Source organism: Hermetia illucens, chromosome 6 (genome assembly GCF_905115235.1).
Source record: "Hermetia illucens chromosome 6, iHerIll2.2.curated.20191125, whole genome shotgun sequence".
NCBI lineage: Eukaryota > Metazoa > Arthropoda > Insecta > Diptera > Stratiomyidae > Hermetia > Hermetia illucens.
The window spans coordinates 90,793,368-90,816,212 of record NC_051854.1 but is presented as its reverse complement, the minus strand read 5'-3'; the positions used below and the strand labels follow the sequence as shown (position 1 = coordinate 90,816,212).

The 22,845-nt window shown below is 41.9% G+C and overlaps 1 protein-coding gene across 1 annotated transcript in view; it reads right to left on the bottom strand.

Annotated features, from left to right (window-relative positions):
• The window catches only part of LOC119658985 (protein fem-1 homolog CG6966), a 170,736-nt gene that overhangs the window by 23,187 nt on the left and 124,704 nt on the right, over window positions 1-22,845 (bottom strand). Inside the window, exon 2 of the mRNA XM_038066867.1 lies at window positions 269-629. Coding sequence (XP_037922795.1) covers window positions 269-629 — 361 coding nt within the window. The remainder of the gene's footprint in view (window positions 1-268; window positions 630-22,845) is intronic.

The window sequence follows — 22,845 nt, the reverse complement described above, 5'->3', positions numbered from 1 at the left end:
CTCCGAATCATAGCAGGAATTCTCACTGGTCACTGTCTGCTAAACTATCACCTAGGGAAGCTAGGGATATCTACGGACACTGCATGCAGCTTTGGGGCGGAGTGTCATGAAACCTCTACACACGTCCTGGGATAATGTCCGGCACTTGTGCAAAGTAGTTCTTTAAGGACGCGGTGCGACTTTCCCTTAACAGAATAATAATAAAAGTCCGGAGCATCGAAATACTATCTGATCTGATCTAATATAAATAAAAATAAATATTTCTTACCTGCTCCACTCTTAATTAAATATTTGACTATTTCAAAATGTCCATCGAAACATGCTGCTCGCAGTGGTGTTGAATTTGTTCGTGTCGTACTATTCACATTAGCCTTACGTTTAACTAATAATTTAACTATTCCTAGATGTCCTGCTGCAGCAGCACACCACAAAGGCGGTGCATCCTCTATCGTTTCACCATCGAAAGTCACTGATCCAACCTGTTCGGCGTCTGCATTACATTTGGTTAATAAAAAATCGACAATATCATAATGGCCATGTCGACAGGCTATCACTAGTGGGGTTGCACCACCTGTTTTTGCTGATACAAGCATACAAATTTCGGCTTGTGAACGTCCATAGAAGCATGACTGAAAAGATAAAATGATAAAAAAGGATTTGTGAATAGAAAAGTTTTCATTCAAGATTTTTTCTAACAATTTCTAAAAATATTATGTGAAGTCCAATGAAATCCATCCATGCATAAAACTGACGGCCTTTTTAAGCATATTTAAAACGATCTGATTTAGGTTAAATATGCGCCGTTTCGTTCGACAATTTTTTGCCATTTTGAAGATAGATGTATTGTGCCTCTCATAGAAGCCCTCGTCCCTATTGATGAAAAACTGGGACAGCATCTTTAACGCGTTCGCGATTACCGGAAATGCCCTTCAGCTACCCGAGGACCTTGAACTCGTCGTCTACTGCTGCACACCAAGTGCCCTTGGGGCGACCCACTCATCGGCCAACTTGGAAGAGTGTATTCCACTGCATGGCATAGCCCGCAATCCAAGTGTCGCCCCTGCTCAAGGTGTGACCTATCCACTGCCACATCTGCCTTCTGATCACAGTGCGTATGAGTGGCAGGCTTATGCGTCGACCAGGTTCTTTGTTTGAGATAGTAGGGGGGAGCGGGGGGTTTGAAGTTCTCTTTCCATGTGCTACTCCTATATAACAATACAGAAAGAGCATTAGCACAGAACAGTCTTAACTTGATCTTGGTGGATAACTGCATTTCCGGACTTTAAACTAGGCAGCGAAAGCGGATCTAACGCGATTAATGCGCCAGGCAACACCCAGTTCGGTGCCACCGTCCGTAGAAACCACGATTCCCAGATATATAAATTGATCGATGCCTTCCATGTTCTGTCCATTAATGCAGATAGGGAGAAAGCGATAACCAATCAGATTGAGAATTGGTTTTGTTGGTGTTTATCTTCAGTCCAATTCCACTTGCCTCTCTTTCGCCGCCAAAAAGAAACAATACCGGTGACACAATGCAACTCTGGCGAACTCTGCTTTGGACCTGAAAATTCTCCGAGATTTTGCCTCGGTGTAACACGTGACATTTTGCACCATCATATGTCGCTCTCATAATAGTTATTAGTTTCTCTGGAAAGCCCCTCCTGTGTAGAACACTCTAAATATACTCTTTCTTCACGCTATAGGAAGTTTTCTCGAAATCGCACTGTTCCAAGATGATCCGTAGGGTGTTGAAGGATCCCGTGCGAGAAACCAGCCTGTTCTCTATTGATCAAGCTATCGAGATGTTTTTTGACGCGTTCTAGAATTATTTTAGCTGTTATCTTTGCGACAGCAAAGAGCACGTAGATACCAATCCATTTGTCACAATTAAAACGGGTCCCCTTTTTTGGAATCGTAACAATCATTCCTTTCTGCCACTCTCTGCGAAAGGTTTCGGATTCCCAAGATTTCTGTACGAGTGGAAACAGCAGGTCTGCAGTAACTCCAGGTGCAGCGATAAATAACTCTACGGGGACACCATCAATACCAGCGGTTTTCCTCTGTTTGGGTGCATTGGTGATCAAACTGTCTTCTCTTCTGCTTGGAGGAACAGTCCCTATCCGCACCCGAAAAAGAGCACTTTTGATGGCGGTCCAATGCTCATCGATATTCTCAGGCGGGTTACCCAATATATTCGATCAGCAAAGTAGCTCTCCCACTGTCGAGCGATAGCTGGGTCATACAAGCGGTCGATGTTGAACTTAGGGGTTTGCAGCTCTTCAACCCTGCGAAAAGTGGCGGATGCCGCGCGCAAGCAAACGTAAGCGACTATCAGATGGTGATCCCTTTCGAGGCCGATTTCAGCGCCTCTCTTGTTACGCAAATCAAGCGGCATCAACTGAGATACTTGGCTTTGGAATGATGATGTTGAAATGAAGGTCCGTAAAAAGAAACGCCTCTACCACGCTGACTAATTGGCAAATTTATAAGAATGCCAACCAGGAAGCAAAGAAAGCGATCGCTGTCACCCGAGCGAACCATTATAAAAATCTTTACGATAAGCTGGACACTCGGGATGGTGAGAGAGATCTGTATCGGCTTGCCAAAAGCCGAAACGAACGCAAAACGGATGTCGAACACTACTATTGCGTTAATGACAAGAACGATACTTTGCTTACCAACCGTCGAGCCGCGACGGATAGATGGCGAGAATACTTTGAGCAGATTTCAAATGAAGAATTTGTTCATTCTCCACTCCCACAATCATTGCCGATATTTGGAGCAGTTCCACCCGTCAGCACAAATGAAGTCGAGGAGAAAATAAAACGAATGAAATCGGGGAAAGCCACAGGACTTGACAACATTGCATCTGAGCTCTGGAAAACGAAGAGTTGGGACCCAACAGTGTGGCTCAGTGAATTCTTTAATCGGGTTATTCAGGAGGGAAGAACACCATCTGACTGGCAAGAAAATAACACAGTTCCAATATGGAAGAAGATAGGTAGTCCAGCAGATGTTTAAATTAGCATCCAATCCGAATACTGTCCCATACCATGAAAATTTTTGAACGTATTCTTGACAACCGTATTCGCGAAATCGTTGAAATAATCGTGAATCTTGCCGGATTTGTCAAGAACTGCGAACTACTGACGCAAAACAAGCTGCGCGATTACTCTTGGAGAAACACCGGGAGAAGCATCACCCCTTTACATTGCATTTTTGGATTTAGAGAAAGCGTTTGACCGTGTGCCAGACGAACTCATGTGGTATGCCTACGACAATACATAGTGCCAGAAAAACCGGCGCGCTGGGTTCAATTGCTCTACCACGATGCGAAAACTAAAGTTCGAAGTGTGACGGATGTGTCAAAAGCGCTTCGAGTCTCCGTTGATGTTCATCAAGGAAGCGCCCTCTCACCACTCCTTTTTGTTCTTGTTATGAACGCCGTCATTCGAGGCATTCAACGTCCAGGGCCCTATACACTGCTTTATGCAGATGATCTTTTCCTAACATCCAATAGCAATAGGACCAAATGGCGAAACCGGTCACGACGAACCCCCCGAGGGATAGTCCACACGAGGGAGATTTTTTTAAGAAGAGGAATCGGCTGAATTTACCTTGCACATTTTCAAGGGCAAGACGGGATAGTGACCAGATCACGGAGCAGTACTCGAGGATACTCCTCACGAGGGAATTAAAGAGAGTTAAGCAGGGTTGGATGGAGTCGAAATCAGAGGAGGATTGAAGTATAAAGCCTGACAATTTTGCTGCTCGATTAGTGACTTCGAGGCAATGGGTGTCCATGCAGAGCTTATTGTGGAATTTAGGTATGATAAGGAATGTCCTTGGAGAGAGTAGGAGAAAGAAGTGGGGGAAGATTTAAGCGAGTAGCACATAGAGTGACATTTTCTGACGTTCAGTGCGAAACTATTAGCAGAGTACCAACGAACCAGAGTCTCTAGGTTAGATTGAAGGGACCACAGTCCATAGGCGATATAGCGGCAAACAGCTTAAGGTTGTCGGTATAGAGTAAACAGAGACAAGTAAGGGGGGGGGGGGGGGTTGTTGGGAAAGTCGAGCAAGCTCGAGGCGATGGACCCACGCTTAACAAAGCCGTATTGCTCTTTCACTATGTAGTGGCCAAAGTTGGCGGAAAACCAGTCATTGACATATCTTTCCAAGATTTTGGAACAGGAGGAGAGGAGCGAAATGGGACGATAATTCTCGGCAAGCGGTACGATCATCACTTTTGGATATGGGGATGATGAGAGCCTCTTTCCACAAGCCGGGAAAATGATTCTCTTCGAGGCTTTTGTTGAAAATAAGGGATAGGGGATACAAAATGGACTGACCACTTTTAAGCGGAAAGAGGTGTGGGTGACCACATTGGCATCAAGTTTGCCAATGAAGTACTCGACAAGGAGAAGAATTGTAGGCGATGCGAGGCAAGCTACATCCACTAGTGAGAGGGAAGAGGAGGAAGGAGAGGGAACATAGACTGGGGAAGGGTAACGGCAGAGTAAATCACAAGATAGTTGGTTGGAGTTAGCAAATGAGCCAGAAAATTTAATGGACGGGTTGGATAGCTGGGCAGGACAACGGGAGTTGCGAATATGGGATCAGCAAATTTTGACATTCCCGCGCTTCAGTGAGTCTCCAACACTGGTCAGATATTCGTTTCTGGATTTACGCATTAGGGATTTGACCGAGGAACGCAGAGTTTTGAAAAAAACTAGGTCAGCATAGGTTCTAGAGGACACGAACTTCTTACTCCATTGTACTGTTAGAAGCTTGATCTTGTACTTGCTCGCCGGTGGAAGTAGGTTTTTTACAGCACCAGATTTGTTTAGTAATCTAACATTCCAGGATCCAAGAGCGCAGTCATTTATTCGTTATCGTGGTATAAATCTTGTTGTTCATCCTGTTTCTGTGCAGGGCGTTCGAGTTTTTGGTAGATTAAGGGTTGTAGGTCAATCACATCCAACTCTCAACCTGGAGAACCAAGTCAATCGAGGCAGACCCCCTTAATGAAGGGGTGTGATCACCTAGGGAGCGTTCCGTAAGGTGAAACTAAGGTCCGCCCAATTTGCTTCCCTTTTTAAACCAGGACTCCCTCCTCGTGTTTCTAACTTATCGTGCAAGCCCAAGCGGGGAATATATTAGGCGAACCATAGTGTGTCCCTATCTCCGTATTATTCTTCGAGGTTCTCGCAAGTAAGGATGCTATCCTTTTACCATTGGCCTTTCAGTTGGTGGGTGATTCCACCCCTGTGCATGTTCATCAACTGAATGTTGACGTGCATTCGAGAATAACAGTATAATTATCGCCACCAATAAATTATAAATAAGTGAAAATAAAAATCACAATAGACACAAATACCAAATGGATACTGAATACCAAGCAGCCACGTATGAGTACAAAGCGACGACACGAGCGTAAAGACAACTTTCCATAAAGAGGCAAAGTATTTTTGTGACAGTAAATTGCACATAATTCATTGCTTGCATGAATAAACAAAGTTGCCTCAGCTGTAGCTCATATAACGACAAAAACCTCTCCCATTATGGGAGCTCTGTACAAGGAAACTTGGTTGCTATTGTGCATTCTCGCTTCTTGGCGATCACTGGGAAATGATGGAAATCCAAATGAAATCGAAAATGGCAAGTTAATAGACAACGCAATGCATGAGATGAAACCGTCAACGTCCTACTGGCCACAACCCCCTCTGAATGTTCATACCAGCTCAATCATATGGAGTAGACGCAAACGGTCGTGATATTCAATTGATTTATTTCAGAGTTGTCTGGATTTTTTCGCATATTTCTCAAGAGTGCAAAAAAGGTCAAACCAGTTTTGAAAAGATAAAGAGAAGTCAGCAATGATCTTGAAACTTATTTTAAACTTGACCTTGCGTGGAAAGCATGGACGGTGGGTTGACAAAAATAGACATTTTGAATCCATATTTATGGGCAAGTCTCGCTTTTCCACAGCAAACAAAAGGAATTACTAGTACAGATCGCGTATTGTGCTTAGGCGTCTATGGTTCACCTTTTTATTCGAATTTACTTTGTTTTCATTGTGCTCGGTTTTTTGTTTATGGAATCTGAAGGCGAGGATACTTCAGATGGTTCTCCATAGATTTGATGCAGTGCATATTTGGCCTGCTACACGGCGCCACGTTACTTTTATGCCAAATAAATTTGAATCCTTGGTTTTTAGGCGCCTAAACTGATTTGTGTGTTCTCTAATCACACTCCCAAAAGACCTTAAACACCATGTAATATTCCTCAATTTTTGGCAAGCTCCAAATGCTACGAGTCATAAATAAAATGTGAAGACTTGCAGATGGTAGCGTTTGAGCGGAATATGACGACAGTCGAAGGTGTAAAATGTTAAGGCAAACGAATTGGAGATTTAAAGGTCACTCTGAGTAAATAGCCAGATATAATAAGCGATATTTTGGATAAAAACTGCTTCAGAATGATATGTTCAGTGTTTACAATATCACAGCCTCTGTTCCGTTTAATTTCGGTTTTATGGTGGTTATGCGAACATACATCTCTTGACCAAGCATCAACTGCTTTGACAAACAAAGTGCAATCTTTAGATACTTTTTGTGGGAAATCTAATGCATATAATAAAAGTGGTTGGTCTCTCTTCTGCTATCACGAGCGCGAATTTGGTGGCGATACAATCGGAGAGAGGTACATAATCCGCGCTGATGACAATTCGCTAAGCTGTCCTAGACATGTTAATTTTTTTGACAAACAATGACTTCATATGCTAGATGCTGACTTAAGTATCTCCACCAAATAGTGGCAGCCCCTTGATATTTTTTTCCGAGTTTTCGTTGGGCAGTTTCTGAGAATGGCCCCGTTAAATAACTGACCAATTTCGACCCTCCGCACTCCTCGCCTTTCCAACAAATATCAAAACTAAGACCAGCTTTGGAAAGTACTAACCGAGACCTTTCATTTGATACCCCACATGACTATATTTGATGAAAAAAAAATTGACATGCAAAAGAGGAGTGCATGTAAATTCGACGTAAAAGGATATAACTCACTGCATGCGAGAGCGTTCACAATTCCTACCTTTCCACCAAATTTGGTGTTAATCGCTGCTACAGTCTTCGAGAAAAATGCGTGCGACGAACAGACAGACAGCTTGACACTGCCCGAATTCAAGGAAATGCTCGACAATCTTGTTATCGACGCAAGGGGTCGTAGTCCGAGGGTGATTGCTGGTGACTTCAATGCTTGGGCCCGTGAGTGTTGTAGCAGAGGGACAAATGCAAGGGGCCGCAGTGTATAAGACGGTTTCGCATAGTTCGATATCATTCTGGCCAATGAAATATATGTTAACATCTTTCAGAAAGGGGGTCTGCCTCAATCGTAGACCTAACTTTTGTCAGCCCTGCACTGGCACGTGGTATTTCCTGGTGCGTCAGCAAGAACTACACCCACAGCGATCACCAGGCAATCTTCTTTGGGCTATGCGTGGAGTCACCGGGCAGAAGACCATCATGTCCGAAACCGAGAAGGATGTCAGGCTGGTCCGCTAAAGCTCTAGATGAGCAGACCTCTATGACATAGAGGTGTGGTGAGACCAACCTAATAAAGCAAGCGCCTCTACGGAAAGAACTGTCTATGTGGCCCAATGCATCGCCAAAGCGTGTGAAGCGTCCATGTCTAGGAGGTGTCATTCCCCAGTAGAAGACCAAACTACTGGTGGAATACTGAACTGGCCAGCCTTCGATCAGCCTGTCACCGAGCCAGAAGAGCGGCTCAAAGAGCGGTAGGCAGAATCGACCAAAGGCAAAAGGAGCGCGCCTATAAGGAAGCCCGCAAAACCTTGAAGCTCGCCATTCACAGGAGCAAGAGGGAAAGCTATAAGGAGCTCTGTTCGGAAGCGGACGTAAACCCGTGGAGGAGCGCTTATAGAATCGTGAAGGGGCGATTCAGAGGCCGAGCATTTCCGCAGATCACGTGCCCTTCACTTTTGTTAAAAATTATCAAGGGGTTATTCCCCCAGCAAGATGAGGGCATAGACAGCTTCCAGCGACCTCTGAACGACACGGCAGTACCGCCAGTCACCAGTGACGGGTTGCTGGAGATCTGTACTAGGATAGGAGATAACAGAGTTCCGGGTCTGAATGGCGTGCCGAATAGGGCCCTTAAGTTTGTCGTGAAATCCAGACCGGACATGTTCGCTGAGTTGCATCATGGAAACGACAGAAGTTGGTGCTACTGCCTAAGGCTGGCCAACCGCCAGGTGAGCTAACCTCCTACAGACCTATTTGTCTTTTGGACACTGTGGGCAAAATGCTCCCGGTTGTTGAAGCCAGGGAGGTCTCTCAGATCGGCACTATGGATTCCGTAAAGCCAGATCAACCATTGATGCCATCAAAATGGTTACTGGCTTGGCCGAAGATGCAATCCACAGAAAGGGCAATTCGGCCAATTGGAACCTAATATGGGAATATGGGAAGTGATCAGTGCTATAAAGGGTTGGCTAGAGAGTTCTGGTCTGACACTTGCGAAGGAAAAAACGGAAGCGGTCTTCATCACCAAGCGCTGTAAAAGAAATTTTGCCCGTGTAGAATGTTTACGACAAAGCATCCATTGCAAGTGTGGCCCTGGCAAGGATGATGTCGAACGTTGGAGGGCCACGGCATTATTTCAGGTTGCTTATAGCTAGGGTTTTGAATTCAATCCTGCTCTATACAGCTCCAGTTTGGGGAAAGGCATTGCAGGTTGCATCTAACGCTAGCAAACTGAGTTCAGTCTACAAAAGAACAGCCTTAAGGGTGTGCTCGGTATTCAGGACTGTCTCAGATGATGCAGTATTCGTCATCTCTGGAATGATGCCCATTGACTTCTTGGCAGATGAGATGACGACTGTATATAATGCGAAGTCTATCTCTCCTTTATCGCAGACGAAGAATATCGAAAAGGAGAGATCTCTAAATAGATGGCAAGAGCGTTGGGAATGCTCGGGAAAGGGTCGGTGGACACACAGGCTCAGCCTTGGGGTGGTTGGAGAGACGGCACGGTGAAATTAATTATAATCTTACTCAGTTTCTCACGGGGCATGGAGGATATCGCCAGTACCTGTTCAGGTTTAAACTAGATACCGCACCTGATTGTCCAAACTGCGATGGAGTCCCAGAGAATCTGGTTCGAAGAATGTTAGCATATCAGGAAGACTGGGACGCGATCAACTCCATGGTCGTATCTATTCAGAGCAAACTGCCGAAGGCAGAGGAGACTAGAAAAGCGCGGTTACGTACACCGCGTTGAGACTAAAGGGGACCAAGCTAAAATGAGCTGACTCCGCCCGTGATGTAATACCGTACGGTGATTCCACGAAGCTTGGGGAGAGTCGGGGATGGTTTTAGTGGGTAAGAATCCCACACGCTGGCATGTCCAGGCCAGTGTCTTTTGAAGATTTCCACCTCCTCAAACAAAAAAAAAGACAGGCAGACGGACTGTAAACCGATTTTAATAAGGTTTTGTTCTATACAAAACCTTAAAAATATCATGTTGTCCCTATATAACATCTCGAAATACCGGATATCGGAAGGAGATTTGCTCAAATAATACTTTGCAAAAATACATAGAAATGGCGCTATCTAGTTTGACATCATATTACCAATCTATAGAATTTTCCAAATGAAATTAATGGCTGTCCACACCAAATTCACATCGTTCCAAATCATATTAACGATTTTCAAAACAAAATTAACATTTTTCCAAATCAAACTTGCAGGATTATTAAGTAATCTAAAGGAAAAATTACGTTTGAAAAATGTCATACTCGATTCGACTCTCTAAATTTAGTTTGAAAAAAATGTTAATTTTATTTGGCAAATCGTTAATTTGATTTAGAAAAAGTTAATTTCATTTCGTAAATCATGAATTTGATTTGGAAAGATGAATTTAAACAAGTTCTCCGTAGTTTTATGTTAGGGAAAGCATCATCGCAAAGATATTGAATAAAGTTGAGCTTGAAATGAAGCCGGCTGATACTCTGAAATTAGATGAGTCCTTCTGGAAGGAGCTTATTTCAAGTCTGGTTTTTTGCTTCCGAAATTGTTGTAGGATCGCTCTGTTAACGCAAGCTGATTACTGACTCTCAGTCGGAAGACCACTAACTTTTCCATAAAGAAAAAGTTGAGTAGCATTTGATGCCATTGACTAACTCACTTCAATAAAATCTGAAGGATGGTCCTAGGTGAAGTTTCCAAAATCGACCTCTATTGTATACGAGAGTTCTGTTGCGAATTTAGATAGCTACAAAGTGGATACAAGTGAGCTGGTAAGGGTAAACGGGGTAAACCCACATTTTATAAAGTTCTGTCACGCTCTCTAGTTTTAAGGTGGATAAAGTGTGGATTCCACCGGTTGTTGATACATTCTTCATTCACTTTGAAGCAGGAGGAGAGAACTAAAATAAGAGGAACATTTTGACAGAGTATCACATTTTTTGCTAATCGGAATAATAAGGACTTGTATACAAAAGTCAAAACTCAGTTACAGTTGATTGCTGCCAGGAACTATCTAGGTTAGCTTTTGGAAAGCTGTTTTGTGTCCAATATAGGAACTAAGAAGAGCAATTTATGTATCGAATTCTTATCCTACGAAAATATAGTTTGCTTTGTTAGGAGGAGAAGATACAGCTTTTTTATTATTGTGTTTCAAATGGATCCTGGTGAGTGTTTATGCATAGGAATAGAAGTAGGAAGGGGCTGAAAAAACTATTTGAGAGAAGTAGAGAGTGGTGGGAAAAGTTGTTAGAAAAGATTGAGGAGCTCAGATCATTTATGTGCATTGGATGTGGAGAGGTTGGAATCATCAAAAGCAATCAAGGGAACAGAGGAGAACAGCTTTGATTTGTAACAACAACCTCCCTCCTAGAACATTATAGGGCTTTAATGGCCCGGCCCGTTCATATTATCCAATAGTATCGACTTCCTTAGTAAGGCCGACATGTCACGTTCAAACGAGATAGCACAAAATAGTTTAAAGAAGTGAATTTTCCTGTCAGATGCTTGTAGATCGTGATAGTTGTAGACTCTAATGCAATATTAAGAAATGAAGCAATTGCTGTTATATATCCCTGAAACTAATTGAACATGAAATCATAATCAATCGCACTAATTGCATTAGCATTCTAGACAACTGTAACGCAACTTGTGTTAATAGATTGTTTAGTATGGTAATTTACAATCGAATCTGACATATTAGTTCCAATAAAGCCAGTTATATTAACACTTAGCGTGAAATCGTCTGGGAGCCGTATGCATACTTGACACCACAATTTAAAAGACAAATATTGCCTATATATTATTAAAGGCGATTTTCTGAAAAATATCTAAATTTTAAATTTCTAAGTAATATGCAGGTTTTCATTAAAGTTATGAGTGAATATTTTATCTTCCATTAATTACAGTAATAAATGATTGAACAGAAAATGCTCATATTTTACACTTCATTGGGTATTGACGTTTAAAGTAGAAAATGTAGGAAATATAATAGATGATTGAATGTTATCCTATAAAGATTCAGGTGGCAGACAGAGAAAACTAATCATGACAAGTTTGAACTTTCGACTTTAGTTATTTATTGGATGTAAACCTTCTAATTGTCATTATAGGAGTAGATAAGTCCTTCTCCTGCAAAACTGGTAAAGCTAGACAAGCGGTAGCTCCCTCCAAACTACAAACAAGCTTTCTGCAAACTACAAACTACTAGTACCAGACGAAAATCTAATCTCCTGGTAAAGTTAAGTAGATTAGTCACAGTAGATCAACGTCGAACCACCAACTTACATAAGAGGGCCGAGTTACTTAGGACGAACGGAAAAATTTGGTCTTTCAGGTCCGCCCGCCTGTACCATTAGTCTATCCCAGCACGACACGTACATGCTTTTCTTCATCATCATCAACGCTTGCCTTAATAAGGAACTCCAGACATCCTGGTTTGCCACCGAGGTCCACCAATTCGATATTCCTAAAAGCTATCTGGCGTCCTGGACTATGCCATCGTTCCATCTCAGGCAGAATTTGCCTCGTCTTCTTTTTCTACCAGAGATATTGCCCTTATAGACTTTTTAGGCCGGATCATCCTCATCCATGCGGATTAAGTGACCCGCCCACCGCAACCTATTAAGCCGGATTTTAACCACAACTTGACGGTCATTGTACCGTTCATAGATTTCGTCGTTGTGTAGGCTGTGGAATCGTCTATCCTCATGTAGGGGACCAGCAATTTGTCTGAGGATTCTTCTCTTGAACGCGACCAAGAGTTCGCAATTATTCTTGCTAACAAGCCAAGTCTCCGAGGAATACATAAGGACTGGCAAGATCATTGTCTTGTACAGTAAGAGCTTTGACTCTATGGTGAGACGTTTCGAGCGAAACAGTTTTTGTAAGCTCAAATAGATTCTACTGCTGCTTGATCTGGATGAAGCCAGTTCGTACATTTCGAGTCGTCCTTCCCATGATGTCGATATCGTCAGCATAGGTCAGTAATTGGGTGGACTTAAAGAGGAGCATCACGGATCACTTTCTCCAGGGCCAGGTTACCAGCCTTAGACCGTTTTTGATGTCGTATGGTCTCGAGAGTGATCCTGCTAGTTTTATCTGGCCTCACATATTGGCCAGAGTCAATCTTGTCAGTCTTATCAATTTCGTTGGGATACCGAATTCTCTCATGGCCGTGTATAGTTTTACCCTGACTATGCTACCATAGGCGGCCTTAACGTCGATGAAAAGATGGTGCAACTGATGTCCATATTCATGCTTTTGCGCTAGCCAATTGGAGAATGTATCCTTTAGAATTAAAACTTCAGTCCGAAAGGGGTGAATTATTTACTTACTTCTCAGAAACTACCCAACCGGCAAATCAGAAAAAAGCTATGGTGGTTCATCCTAGGTCTAGGTATAGTAGGTCAAAATTGCTTCTTTCACAACAAACTACTACTCTCTAAAAGATAAAATGCCAGTACCACATCGAATTGAATATATTTAACGTATATAAATTAGCTAGAAATGTGTACTCAAATACTTTTACGCAAAAAAATCAGCAAAACCTCTCATACCTGAAGCCAGCCGCGTAAAAAAAACAGCGGTGATTATCTTAGTCAAAATATGCCAATCTTCTCTGTTGATATGATCGAGTAGATACAAACAAAGTTGCTGTTAAAAGACAGTTTTGTATAAAACCAAACCCCTTTTAAAATCGGTTTACTGTCTGTCTATCTGTCTGTCAGACGCATTTTTCTCGGAAACGGTTATAGCGGTTGACACCAAATTTGGTGGAAAGGTGGGTACGCATACAGTGAGTTACATTACTCTAGGTCGAATTTAAGGGGGGAGGGTCCCATACATGCAAAAAGGTTTTTTTTTCACCAAAAATAGGCATGTGGATGGGTTATCAAATGAAAGGTCTCAGTTAGTACTTTTCGAAGACGGCCTTAGTTTTGATATTTGTTGGAAAGGTAGGGAGCGCGGGGGGTCGAAAGTGATGATTTCTAACGGACCCATTCTCAGAATCAGTCAGAAACTACCCAACCGAAAAATCTGAAAAAAGGGGCTGCCACTATATTAGTCCTAGTCTCAGAAATACTCCCATGCCAATATCTGTTCAAATAAGGTTGTCCTAACAAGTTTCGTGGAAATCTCACTATTGCTAACAAAGTTATAAGGGGTCAAAATGGTCGTTTCCTTGCAAATTCAAAACTTTGAATGACAATATCATCCGAAAGTGGGTTTGCATACATTATGTACTACGTACTAATGGGACAAATGCACACTCAAATGTCTTTATAAAAGAAATACACAAAACCTTTCATAATTGAAGCGTCCAACTTCCAGTTACCCGACTTGTTGGAGATATTATCATTCTGTGGCCAAGAAAAACGATTGTGTGATATTATTGGAGATTAAGGGCAAGTTTCCACTAGATAAAGTACTCGTAAAGCTCGCCCAAATTTGAATTCAGGCTACCTTGATCGCATATAATATCCTTCGTGCAGGTGTAAGGATGAGATCATCGGTATATTAAAGGATTTTTCCTGGATTGCAGATTTTGCACCACAAGGATGTCCACTGTGAATAGCGAGAACAAGGGTGCGGAAAGGACAGAGCCATGTAGAATACCAGCAGGACTCTTATGAAGTTGAACACTCACCTAGTATTGCGGCCCGCCTAGGAAGCTAAAGATTAGCATACCGAGTGGAAGTTTAGGATGTTTTTCAGTTTGTAGACGAGTCCTTATTGCCATACGGCGCCAAAAGCTTTTCTTATATTAAGGAGACCGGCTATTGTTGGTGTCTTGCGATTAATTCGGAGGAGGACATACGTTTTAAGGATAAGAAGAGCGTGTTCATCCGTTCGGTTGGGTAATTGGAAGTCTAGGATAGAATTGTTACTATCACAGTCCTCATCAATAATTGTTTTGATGGTCTGCTCGAAGATTTTCGCGAAGGTTGAAGCACGAAGATAGGCCGGTATCTGCCAGAAAGGCGAGGATTTTCGCCTTTCTTAGGAATGGGCATGTTTTGAGTACACTTCGAGGGAAGTGGGCCTTCCGTAGACAATGGATAATGAGGTGGGACAGGAAGAGCAACATTTCTTCAGGATGATGGTTGGGATTTTATCAAGCCCGGTCGAGTTCTTGTTTTTGCGCCGCTTAATGAAGTTTACGACCGTTTAGGTTTGACAAACTTGGTTGATGAAATCGAGCCACGAAGTCTGGTTGGCAGAAATGAGGGTTGGGGGGATAATCCAGTTTGGTTGTTTGGCAACACTATAGATTGGTTATAAGCAGTACGTTTAATACATTGACTACGGCTTTAAAGCTTCGATCAAGCATGTAGGGCGGAGTGGTGAACTTTGAGAAATATTTCGCCGGACTTTGTTTTTTTCGGGAAGGGAAATGTTTTAAGGTAAGATGTCATTACGGCTGGTAGTTCTACCAAGCCGGGGAGTGATTATACGAATTTCCCTGCATGTTTTTGTGTTTAATTCTATGTCGGACGGTTCGTTATGAAAATGGGTGGTGTATAGGGTGAGAATTCTTTCGGAAATCGTAGATCTCGTATCTATTTGTAAATAATATCTATCGCAGCGGTTTTTTGTAATAAATATCCTGGAAATGAGATTTCGGGAATTAAGGGCGCATATCGGAACTAGTTCTTCGTATACTTCCTGAGCCGGTTCAGTGTATTGGTGAACTGTACTGTCAATGGTCTTATTCAATATCAATATCAGATTTAGAGGAAGTTGAATTTGGGAAAATCGTGATCTTAGAAACTGGTTAATGAGCCGTCAATTCGTATTCCTGTAGTCTGGCGCTTCAAGAGAAGGTGGCGGATGACTCGATCTGGGAGTTGTATGTCGAGGATGATATCATCGTTGTCGCTGATGCCAAGAACGGTATTAAGAAATAGAAAAGTGTTTGGATTTGAATTTATGTTGATGTTGATGTTGATGCTGATAAGGGTGTGGTCAAGGTAGCAGCTCCTCATGTTGTATGTAGGGAGAGAGCGTCGGACTAAAATAGGAAATATTACGTGCAACAGGACTTGTCGCGTCATAGGAGTCACACCAAGAGTTATGTCTGGCATTTAAGCCGCCGCCTAAAATTAGGGACCGCAATTTACCAGAAGGGCGTGGTTGACTCGCGAAGAAGAAACTGATGGTGGAGAAGTCATTCGGATCAAAGTTTCGTTTGAGACAATTTACGGAAAGGATTTCCAATGAGACGACCGTCGCTTGTGTAGTGAAGAATTTGTCGGAGATTAAAATGGCGGTGCCTCCGGCCAGGGATGTAAGCGTTTGGATAGTGTCTGTTGATACGAAAAGGTTGAAGTTTGGAAATGAGGGCCTATCACGGTAATGCAGCCTGGTTTCATACAGGAGCACTATTTGCGAGTTAGGTTCACCGATGAATAATTCAAACTCGTGTCTTCGATCTCGACCAAATGAAGAGTTTAGGATTAATTCAATAATCCCAACATCCATGATTACACGTCATTAGGTTGTTCATCGTGCTAAACATTATCATAATTTGTCGGAATTGCTTGAAAAACTTGCGGAGATCCGGGATGTTTTGGTTAGGCAATGTTAAAGGAGCTGCTGTAGTTGGATTTCCGTTACGAAGTTCATCGGCGAAAAATACTGATGGCCGAGTGTAGGAGGGCGTTGAAATCATGCGTGGTTTGTCGGGCTAGGCAGGGTTAGTCCGGGATGGAGAGGCCTGTTTTTGGGCATTCTTCCTCGCCACATATTGAGCAAAGTTTGGGCTCTTGCGGTAGTTGCCGAGGTGGTCGCTTGCCATGCAGTTCACACATTTAGGACTTTTGTCTGGCGTCTTAGAGAACTCAACAGGCCCAGATTCCCATGGACGATAGAGTTACATCCTTTAATCCCTACGTTTTGTGTCAAAAATGTAGTTCGACCGCTGTCGAGTTGTACAAAACTCAATTGAATGTCTATCCTCGAAACCTAGTTCGAAAAATGGTTAAGTTATTAACTGGTCCATCTTGCTTTTTCCTTTGGGGTATCAGGTAGGTGGTTACATGTCAACGACATTAATTTTATCAAACTGAAATTAATAAGTAATGACTATGATAAATGAGCACAGTTTGTTTGAATATATTCGTTTATTATGTCTCGCAGGCAAGTAGTAGTTCACTAACTTTAATAAAATTATGTATGTACATATATCAGGCAAGTTTACATGGAATACAAAAAAAGGCAATTAAAATGCTCTACATTTTAATAAATTCGTTTCTGAATATCTCAATGATTTTCTATTTTCCAGACAAGATTTACATCCGAAAATGATTTATAAAGTAGACACTCTCAATGTTCTACTGAGCACGAGTACTTTCAAGTCAAAAACACAAATTAACCTGAGAATACCAGTGCATTATTAAATACACAAACAAGTCTCTATTTGCACTTCAATAAATAAACAATCGCTACCTCAATTCGAATGAGGTATGACCCTTGAATCGGATTTATAATAAAGTGTTCATTCAGAGTAAATCTGTGCCACCTAATTAAATGGTTAGTGTATGTTGGTGAATTGATTGACGTTTTGGTTCACAGCGCTCATTTGAATCTAGCCCCAAGGTATTATGGGGGAATCCGATTAATAAGCATTCATGGTCACTTGTGAAATAATGATTACGAGTAAAAAATGTTAGACGTTGTGAAGAGTGCATAGAGACATTGACCTGAGCTTGTAGTAGGACTGAAAGATTGACCTGAACTCATTTTTCATTCGTAGTCGAATGTAAAAAAGTCCCAAAAAATAATGGCTAAAGACTTAGGCCTCCGGAGCTATGAAATTTACATATTTTCTCTCAATGAAATTGTTTAAATTTTAAGTAGAGAAATGGTAGCAAATTTTAGGGAAAACAATGGTTCTTTATTAAAATCAATTAAATGTCTGTCTGCCACACGGAAACGGCTGAAGCGATTGTCATGAAATGTCCTGAGAACATGTGGTCTGTAAGCCCCTTGTGTGTTTGAAGAGGGGCTACCCATACATGCGAAAGGAGGGTGTACATCTTTTTTCACCGAATATAGTCATGTGGGTTATCAAATGAAAGGGCTCGATTAGTACTTTTCGGAATTGATCTTATTTCTGATATTGGGTAAACCGTAGGGAAGATAGGGTTTAAAATACGTGTCCCAAAAAGTGAAATAGGCCTCGTTCTCAGAACCTACCCAACCGAAAAATCTGAAAAAAAAAATCACAGTAATGGAACCATAAGAAATCTAGGCCTCAAAATGCATCCAATTTTGATAGCTGCACAAATAAAGCTAATAATAGTATATTACGATAACTCCGCCATGCTATTAACATAATATGCTGATCCCAAGCCCAGGGGAAAGAGGAGGGTTTGAGGCAACGTACTCTGTACTATCCTCAGTAAAACAAAAATAAAATGGTGAGATCAGAGACAGAGACAAATAGAGTATAGTTGGAGTTATTCCACTATGCTAAATTCTACCTTATCTTTCTCTGTTGGTGACAGGTCCTGCGACAGGCCGACCAAGAAAATGCATACAATTTCGTTACAAACATGATGATCGAATTGAGTCACAAGCCTCGGAGAAATGGTAGGGCGTGCACATCAGTCGACGCTGCAGGACGGGCCCCGGTCCTGTCGAGAAATGAGCAAAGGTTCTTGACACATGGACGGCGTCAGGACATAAGCAAGTTAGTACGAACAAAACAAAAATGCGTGTCTGCACACTAAATGTTGGTGCTCTAACTGGAAAGACTAAGGAACTCGCAAGAGCCCTTCGGAAAAGGCGCATTGATATCTGCGTTCTGCAAGAAACCCAATGGTCTGGTGCCAGAAGCTGCGACATTGAACGCGAATGCGGTAAAAATGGCTATAAACTTCTCTATTTTGGTAATCCACACGCACAATATGGTGTTGGCATTCCCATCTCAGAGGGTTTCCGTGATGCCATTAAAGAAGTCGAAGGATTTAATGATCGGCTGATGAAGCGCACCATTATATCAGCCGATCGCAGTACTCACTTCTTTACCGCGTACGCACCACAGACAAGTCGACCTGATGCCGAGAAGGATGCTTTCTGGCAACTTCTCGATGAAAAGACTTGTCACGTGCCTGCTGACCACTATATTATCATTGCCGGCGACCATAATGGTCATGTGAGTGAAAAGGCAGACGGTAACAGGTGCCATGCAGGAAAGGGGTTCAGAGGGTGGGGAGCGTATAATCGATTTTGCGGACAAACATGACCTTGTACTTATGAATACATGGTTCATCAAGCTATTGTCTCATCTTCCTCCATTTTACAGTGGGAACAGTAAAACGCAAATCGACTATATTCTCATAAGACGCCAACGTTTTATCATTGTAACTGATTGCAAAATCGTTCCCTATGAGACTATCGCACCTTAACATCGGCCGTTGATTGCTGTCCCGCGAGCTAAGCTACCGATAAAACAGCCTGAGGAACACACTGTCCCGCGGCGCTTCAAATGGTGGCAATTTGGTGAGAAGAAAGAAGAAACGATCTCACTCATACGATTGGCGACCATTACGAATGTGGAAAGATCATGGAACCAAATGAAAGACACAATCCACAAAGCGGCCTCTACAACCCTCGGGGTCACCAACCGAGATACCTGGCTTTGGAATGATGATGTTGAAATGAAGGTCCGTGAAAAGAAACGCCTCTACCACAAATTTCTCGACGACAAAACGCCTGCTAATTGGCAAATTTATAAGAATGCCAACCTGGAAGCAAAGAAAGCGGTCGCTGTCACCCGAGCGAACCATTACAAAAATCTTTACGATAAACTGGAGACTCGGGATAGCGAGCGAGATCTGTATCGACTTGCTAAAAGCCGTAACGAACACACACAGGATATCAAACAATTCTGTTGCGTTAATGACAAGAACGGTACTCTGCTTACCAACTCCCACAACGGATAGATGGCGAGAATACTTCGAGCAGATTTCAACTGAAGAATTTGCTCATCCTCATCCTCATTGCCGACATTTGGATCAGTTCCACCTGTTAGCGCAACTGGTGCTCAGAGGAGGCGGTGAGGAAGACGGGGTGGCAACCCTGTCGGCCAAACCAAAACCAAGTAGCCGAGGAGAACCTCCATAGTGGTGGCACCGGGAGACGCTGTACTCACTTTGGTTTGCAGTAGGCGAATGCTCCAAAGGCCTAATTAGGGCGATCAGACCCGAGTCTGCACGGGGACTCATCTGAAGTGGCAAATTGGTCACGAAACCTTACCAAGGGTATACTGATACCATGGGAACCGAGATAGCCCCTGGGCTCTCATACTTCGGGTGAACTCTCGTTGTATGTGAGTACAGCTCGGTTATTTGCGGTAGGCTCCCTAATGGGAGTTTCATGGGGGTTGTGGTTATGCTCAAGCTAGAAGAGACCTTCGGGCCTCAGCGTGGTGTTGCATTTCAACACGGGTACCGTACTCCTTAGTTCGGTAGAGATTTACGTATGTCTTGCATCCACCAGCATGAATGCCATGCACTTGGTGTAGACTGTTACCGTTGCTACTTGTCTCAGCGGGGCTCTGATTGTGGTCACAAAATCAATCCGTGTCTTAAGAAGACCGTGGGATTAAATCGCAAGACAGGTGCTCACGGGAAACCCTCAAGGACTGAACTGTCAGCGCAACTGAAGTTGAGGAGGCAATGAAACGAATGAAATTGGAGAAAGCCACAGGACCTGACGACATTGCATCTGAGCTCTGGAAAGCGAAGAACTGGGACACAACACTGTGGTTCAGTGAATTCTTTAATCGGGTTATTCAGGAACACCATTTGACTGGCAAGAAAGTACCACTGTTCCAATATGGAAAAAAGGTAGTCTAGCAGAATGTTCAAATTACCGTCTGTAAAGTTCGAAGTATGGCGGGTGTATCAAAACGTTCGTGTCTCTGTTAGTGTTCATCAAGAAAGCGCCCTCTCACCACTCCTTTTTGTTCTCGTTATGGACACCTTCTTCCCCAAAAATAGAATGATCGTTGCATGCAACACGGTCCCAGATTGAATCTAAACAAAACTGAATTTTTGACGACCGATCCCCATAAAACAGGCACAATCACTGTCAGCGGCAGTGATCTGCCCAGTGATTTAAATACCTCGGGTCAACACTATCAGCCAATGGAGAACTGCGTTATGAAATTGTTTCACGCAACCTCGTGTTCTTTTTGATCGACGTATCAACGAACGTCTCAAATCTAAAATTTACCTCAATGTCGTCAGTCCTGTCGCTCTCTATGGTTCTGAGTGTTGGCCGACTATAAAAGACAATGAACGGCGTCTTACAGTAATGGAGACGAAGATGTTGCGTTGGACTAGTGGCGTGACACGTTTTGCGCCAATCGTGGAAAAATTGCAAGAGAGGTATCTTCGATGGTATGATCACGCAATTCGTGCTAACGAGAATTCACTTGCCAAGATTGGTCTAAACATGAAATTCGATGGTAAGCGACCAAAGGGCAGACCGAAACAACGGTGGCTTGATACGCTGAATGGGGATTTAAATGCCTCGAGATTGCACCCAGATCGGGAATTCAGTAGAGCCAAATGGCGAAACCGATCACGACGAGCCGACTCCGCTTGTGGCTCGTCCAAAGGTTGAAGAAAAAGAAGAAGATCAAAATTGAAGGGGGTGGTATCCATGGGGTATTTCCTGTTTTGCGCTCTAAAAAGTAGAGGGTTTCCTTGAGACTAAGGTGAATTAAAAACATGTCAATTTTCTCTCAAATATCCTTAAAAATTCTGTTTCATGTCTGAACAGGTAATAGTGTGGAAAATACATTTGAAATTGTTTTCTTTACTAATATCGAAATTATGAATTCTTAAGAGTCCTCGCAATGGTTTCACTTTTCATCTCGGAAGTCGACTAAATTCGAAATATCTTTTATTGCAGTGCCTCACCTAAAAAGCAATTGGTCCAAAAAGCATTTGCATTATTTTTGCACTATGGATGTGTTTTAGGTTTTCTTTTTATTGGATAAAATACTAAATTAAATTTTCCACTATTCTACGCAATATAATTAAATTTTGACCAATTTGTACGTGCATAGTAACGAGAGCGCTCATTGTTTCTTTATTTAGACATTCATAACTACTGCAGGATTTGAATATGGCATTTCATTAAAACGGAATTAATGCCAACCAGATTTCGCAAAACATAAATTGCATTGTTTTTTTTTATTTTAATTACTCAATATAAAAGGAAAATTATACAAATTTAACTTGTCGATAATTTTTTGTTTCTCATTTTTTATATCATTGTGAAAACTTGTTAGGAAGGTTAATATTAAACAGTTGTTGATGTTTTTTTTTCAAATTCCAATTGCTGAAAAGTATTTTGTATATATTTATTGCGTCAGAATAAAATACACCCACTATAGATAGATAGTTGGATCGCATGCAACACAATGTTTGCTTCATCACTAAGCAAGGATTTCGGGTGGAAGTTTTGTACCACCTAAAATAGCAAACTGAAGGTTTCGTAATGTAAACAATAATGTATTTGGGATAAAAACTATAAAACTCTAATTTTGGTGATTCAATTTATTTACATATTTGAAATTGCTTATGAAACACATTGGCTCAACGTTTTTGCGTGTTTAGTAGCTGATTGTATTAAACTTAAGGGGGTCATCCCGTGTGAAGGCCGTTTTTTTCGCTCTTTTTAGAAATTTTTTGTGAAGAACTGGATAAAAATACAAACACGTATTTTTCACCAAATATTTATTGATATCTTGTGCATGCGTAATAATTTTTTCAGTCCGATAGCTTAGTTCATTATTGAAATACAGGGCAATTTATACACCCATCTCCAAAAAAAGGAGTTTTTATGCTGCCCCGCTAGATGGCGCTGCGATTATCGTAAAGAAAAAAGTAAACGGCATTTTAACGTGCATATTTAACTAACGTCCGCAAACTACGATTATTCAAAAATATTAAAAACTAAATTTTTGGTGCCGTGTTAAACTTTTTTTTTGTGAATTTTGGTGTTTTTTTGAGGCTTCTTTAATGAATAAAAAAAAACTACTGAATGGATCGCAATGATCCTAGTTTGGGGATCGTAGAAATATGTTCTGAATAAGTCGTGAAAATATCAATGAATTTCGCTGGATAGATTTTGGGCTATGGTAGCAGCAAATTTTCAATATTCAGTTTCGAGAAAAACGCATTTAAAAAGTAGAATGTGATTTTTAGCCATAAAATCTTAACTGATCATTAATCTGCTATACCTAGTCCATAAACCTTAGATTTCTTCAAGA